General features: G+C 38.6%; 1 protein-coding gene across 1 annotated transcript; it reads right to left on the reverse strand.

Moving 5' to 3' along the window:
• Positions 1 to 2640: 2640 nt before the first annotated feature.
• On the reverse strand, positions 2641 to 5356 carry LOC123860352 (small ribosomal subunit protein eS6-like). Its single transcript, XM_064587543.1, has 2 exons — positions 5352 to 5356; positions 2641 to 3480 (listed from the first exon to the last, which is right to left on the reverse strand). The coding sequence occupies exons 1-2, from the start codon at positions 5354 to 5356 to the stop codon at positions 2688 to 2690; spliced, it is 798 nt and encodes a 265-aa protein (XP_064443613.1). The 3' UTR covers positions 2641 to 2687.
• Between the last annotated feature and the right edge of the window lie 327 nt (positions 5357 to 5683).

Here is a 5683-nt window from a genome sequence, read left to right on the forward strand (position 1 = left end):
GTGGTAAGGCCTAATCCTACGGCAGAAAACCATCAGGGAAAAAAGAAAAAAGGAGGGAACAATGAGCTGTTTTGTTTTCTAAATACCATACACACATATCTAATAAACTCCCTAGAATGTTAATAGTATCTGTGAATCCCAAGAAAGAAAAAAATTATACTTAGCTATAAATTGTAGCAGGCATAAATCAAAAGTTTATGAGGCCAAATATGTATCAGTAATATGTTCTATTTTTGAATGATTACTTTGTGCCAGGCACTTTTCTGAACATTTTTTACATAATCATCCCCATTACAGTCCTGCAAGGTCAAATGCCCCATTTTACTGAGAAGAAACTGAGGCCCAGAGAGATCATATAATTTGACCAATGTCAGTAAGTGGCAGAGTAGGGATTGGAACTCAAAGTCCATAGTCTTCATCATCATGCTCTACTCCTCCTAATATGTTTACAGATTTCTATTTTGTTCTGTTTGGGAAAGGAAAAGGAAGGGAATCATGATCTCTTCCTCTGCCTTTAAGTTGGGATGGAAGGAAATTTTCCATAATAGTCTTCTAAAATCATACTAAACAATTGAATAATACTGGTTTTCACAGATTTAAATCACAGATGGAACTAAGCCATCCAAATGTCATTTTGGAGACTTTACATATAGTACCTAGTTTTTAAAGAAATTGATTACATTTTCTAATATCTGAAGCGAGGCATGGTAGCAATGCAGGTGATGAGGAGCCTTACATAATTATTTTGAGGTTGGCTCAAAAAATGTACAGGCCTATTATAGGAAGAGACACATAAAAAACAAATGATGTTGAAAGCCTCGAAGGTCAAGTGTAAGGATCTGATTGTCCTTCCTTCTTGTATGATTGCAGATTCATTCTCCCTAGATATTTTTACATTGCATTGTTGCTTTCTTATCTAACTTGTACCTCCTGGAAGTTTTTCTTTTGCCAAAAACCAGTGCATTAATATTTGATTAAATGTGGTGCTGTGAAGTTTTCCTGATGAAAATTCTCTCTCTCTCTCTCTCTCTCTCTCTCTCTCTCTCTCACACACACACACACACACACACACACACACACACCAGACGGGTATGGACCTCTATCGCGAGAATTACCTGTTTATGTGGTTGGTTTACATATTATTAAACCACCCATCTGATCTCTAATGGCAGCCCTGCTGACACTATCTGACCCAGTTTGACAATCTGGATAGAAATTGTAGGGTTGGCTGTTCAATGGCTGTGACTTTTAACAGCACTGCTTTTGGGCCTCAAATCAATTCTCTCTGTTTACAGACCATTTCACAGCCCTTTACCTGCAACATCACTTGTGTCAGTCCCATAAATACTTTGGTGTATATAATGCTTGAATTAGCATAATGGTTTAGGCCCTAAGCTCTTAGCCCAAAGAAGGACACGTCAACATGTTCTCTTCACTTAAGCAATTAAGAGCCATTATGCTGCTTCAGTGGAAATATCATCAAGGTTAAAGACAATCCCAAACAGCCCTCTCACCTTTTTATTCTAAGTCTAATAAATGAGGCATAGAAATTGAAATGTTAGTAAACAGTCTTACTTGCAAGCTCTTTTTGGATCATGCTTAATCAGACCCCCATTCACCAGACATTTGCAAGGGATTCAGAAATGTGTATATTGAATTGTTCATTTAGTGCAAGAAAATAAAGCTTGCTGATTTGACTTCAACATCATAGTTAACGCAAATTTATTTTTGCCAGATTTAAAAAATTTTAGCATCAAATTACATTAAAAAATATTTCTATACTTGTATTATTTGATATGACAAAAGTTACACTTTTAAAGGCAATGTGGTTGCTGTGACTTAAACAAAGGGATAGTTCCAAGGTCTTTCTGTATTTTTTCTTTTAAAAATTTGCTTTATTGAAGTATAATTTGCATATAATAAAATTCAATTTTAAGTATACATTTTGATGAGTTTGGCAAATGTATATAGTTGTGTAATTACCATTATAATCAAGATATGGAATATTTCTATAACCTGAAAAAATTCCCTTGTCCCCCTCTACAGTTAATCCTCTTCCTCACCCCTGGTGACCAATGATCTGCTTTTGATCACTAGGTTTGCCTTTTCTAGAATTTCATATCAATAGACAGTATCTAGTCTTCTGTGTTTGGCTTCCCATATTTCTCATTATCTTTTCCTCTATGTATTAGTGAGAAGGTATTGTGAGAACCATAATTTGGGTGGAATCCTGGCTCCACCTCTTCTGGCTCAATGACCTTAAGCACGTTATTTAAATTCTCTGGGCCTTAGTTTCCTCTTCTATAAGAAGGGAGAAAATACCTCCGGAGTAGAGGTTATAAATAAATCTATGCATATACTTGGGTAAGGTATCTAGAAAGTGCTCAATAAGTCTTGGTTTCTTAGATTGGTCCTATTCTCTCCAGCATTGAACATCTTTAACAGCTGCTCACTACAGGTCTCACTATGACTGAATCCAGTGACTGCAAAAAGGGACAAAGGAACTTTTTCAGGTTTGGGAAATATCTGTATCTTGACTGTAATGGTAATTACACAATTATATACATTTGTCAAAATTCATTAAACTGAACACTTGAAGTTGAATTTTATTATCTGTAAATTACATGGCAATAAAGATGATTTTTTTTTTATGTCTGATCTTATTTATTTGTCACTCATAGAAAATCTCATTTTTGACTGGACTCAGACTTAGAGGTAGAAGCTCTCAGAGAGGACAGCCTCCGTCTCTTGGCAATCTGTTCCTGGCGTTTTTCTTTGGTCTCCTTCATTCTCTTGGCCAAAAGTTTAGCATATTCTGCAGCCTCTTCCTTATTTTTCTTAGTGCGCTGCTTCTTCAAAGCAATACGCTGACGTTTGTGCTGGAGGACACTTGGGGTAACAAGACGCTGAATCTTAGGCGCTTTGGTTCTAGGTTTCTTACCTTCTTTGTTTAGGGGCTTTCTCACAACATACTGGCGGACATCATCTTCTTTAGAGAGATTGAAAAGTTTGCGGATTCTGCTGGCTCTTTTGGGCCCCAGGCGACGAGGCACAGTAGTATCAGTGAGTCCAGGAATATCCTTCTCCCCTTTTTTTACAATGACCAAGTTGAGAACAATGAGATTGGCATCCACAATGCAACCGCGAACAGATTTGCGCTTTCTCTCTCCAGTCCTCCTTGGTCTATAGCAGGAATGCCCCTTACTCAGCAGCAGGTGGACACGACCATGGGTCAAGACACCCTGCTTCATGGGGAAGCCCTGTTTGTCATTGCCACCACTGATTCGGACCACATAACCCTTCCATTCTTCACCCAGAGCATCAGCAGCAACTTCTGTGGCCATACGCTTCTCATAGAAGGTACGAAGTTTGCGTTCATCGTCCACTTCAATGAGTTTCTGGCAGCCAGTAGCTGGGAAAGAGATGTTCAGCCGCCTCCGAGGCGCCACGAAAAAGAGGAAAGATGATTTTTTTTTAAATCTAAAAATAATACATATGGAAACACCTTGGAAATGTCTCTTGGTTTAAGAGTCACATGTGATGAGAGATACCCTTGACTCAGTGCTTCATCAGCTGGGCTTGCTGCTTTGGTCAAATAAGGGAAGCATTCAAAGCCTTTCCTAAGAGCAGCGCATTTGATATCACCGACAGAAGCCCTGCAAGCAGTAAATGTTGTTTTCACAAACCACTGTCATTGTGTTGACTTTTTAAGTTAAAGAAAGCAGTTGTGCATTGAAAGAATAAAAGTAATGTGCGAGACTGTGTGTGCGCGCGTGTGTGTGTAAGAAAACGCAATTAAGTGACATTGTATTGACCATCTTGAACTAACGGCTTCAAAATGTCAAAAACAGCTTATTGGATATAGAAAATGTGCAAGAAAATTGAGCTTAGAAACAGTTAGTTGAAGTGTCACTTTCTTTGGGGCATCTTCCCCAACTCCCACCAATACCCTCACCCCCATTCTGAGTTAGGCGCCCCTTCTCTCTGTTCTTACATTATTCTGTCCCTACCTCTCTCACATCAGTTGTCACACTGCATTTTATTTATTGGCTTATGTGTCTATTCCCCTTCATAAGGCTATGCAATCCTTGAAGATAGGTACTTTGTTTTTGGTATCTTTATATTTCCAGCACCCTGAACAGTTCTTAGTAGGCGCTCAATAAATGTTTGATGAGTAAATGAGGTCTTAATCACATTACCTCCATTTACAACATTACAGCCAACATTTACCCCAGGATTGCTTTTAACAGTGATTTGGGTCCAATGTATATAAGGATCTGAAGCAATAGAGGGCCCACGGAAAGACGTGAAAAACCAAAGAGAAAATAAGAAATTTAGTGCGAGGAGAGGGAATAGTTAAGAGAAGTGTCCTTTAGTGGTTTGCTCCCAGAATCCTTGCTTTGGGCAAACAGTTCTGAGTTAGATTCCAGCCCTCCCAAACTGTGTGGCCTTGGACTAGTTACTAAACCTTCCTGAGCTTCAGTTCACCTGTGACTTCTCATCTATAAAATAGAGGAAATAATAACGATATCTCCTCCATAGGATTTCTGTGGGATTGAATGATATGCATATACAGCACCCGGCACAGTGTCTGGCACACGGTGAATACTCACAAAATGTTAATTCTCTAGTGGGTTTCAAGAGTGCAGACTCAGGAGTCCAACAGATTACATCTGAATTTCAACTCACTCTAATTCAGCCATCCATGGTCTGTGTGAACCCAGACAGATTACTTATAACCTCAGATTCACTAAGTGCAAAATGAGGATAATATCAGTATCCCCTCACAGGGTTATTTTGAGGATTAAATGAGATAAAAGAACTCAGCATCATGACTGGCATGTAATAAATGCTTAATAAGGGTTAGTTATTATCCTAGCCTGATAGGACCTAGGTCTACTGTTACCATATAAGCCCTGTTCCTCAGCAGGAAGCCTTTATTTCAATCAAGTATATTCCCTCTCTCATTTATATTTGCCATGCTCATTTATTTTTCTTTACTTCGTTCATGCTACAGCTGCTGTAGGTCAGTGTGGAATAAAGGAACAAAGGTTTTGAGGTCGAATGACCTGGGTTCTAAATCTGACTTGCTAATATCCTACTTGTGTACAAGTCACCCTGCTTCCCTGAATCTGTTTTCACCTGTAACGTGGAGATGATAATCTTTATTTCATTGGCTTTTTGTGAAGATTAAATGAGCTCATATGTAATAAGGTGCCTGATGTATAATAGGTGTTCTGTTGAATACATCTTAGTTTCCAATCCACTGCATTCCCCCAATCAGGCACACTTGCCGTCTCCTTTACACCTATCTAAACATCCACCTTCCAAGACATACCTAAAAATCTCACCTCATTCTGGAAGCTGTCTCATGCTGACCCACCTTATCCCACAAATGTATTCTGTGAGTCTCAGTTTCCTTTTTCATACAACTTGACAATCTCTCCTAGCCCTAACCCTCCGTGATTCTGAGACATTGCAATGATTCATGGTTGGAACTAGAGGATTTTCTAAATGCTTCCCTGTACACCCAGTAAATGTATGGTAAATGGCTAAGAGGGACAGGTTTCAACTGTTAAATTACGAAATTAAATAAAATGTGAGTTACCATATTTAGCATATGAAGTTTTGGGAACCATTCTACAACACATACTCAACACTAGATGACAATGAGTATAAGTTT

This window comes from Mirounga angustirostris, unplaced genomic scaffold, assembly GCF_029215605.1.
Source record: "Mirounga angustirostris isolate CCGP_5_RB_7025 unplaced genomic scaffold, mMirAng1.0.hap1 SCAF_4, whole genome shotgun sequence".
NCBI classification, from domain to species: Eukaryota; Metazoa; Chordata; class Mammalia; order Carnivora; family Phocidae; genus Mirounga; species Mirounga angustirostris.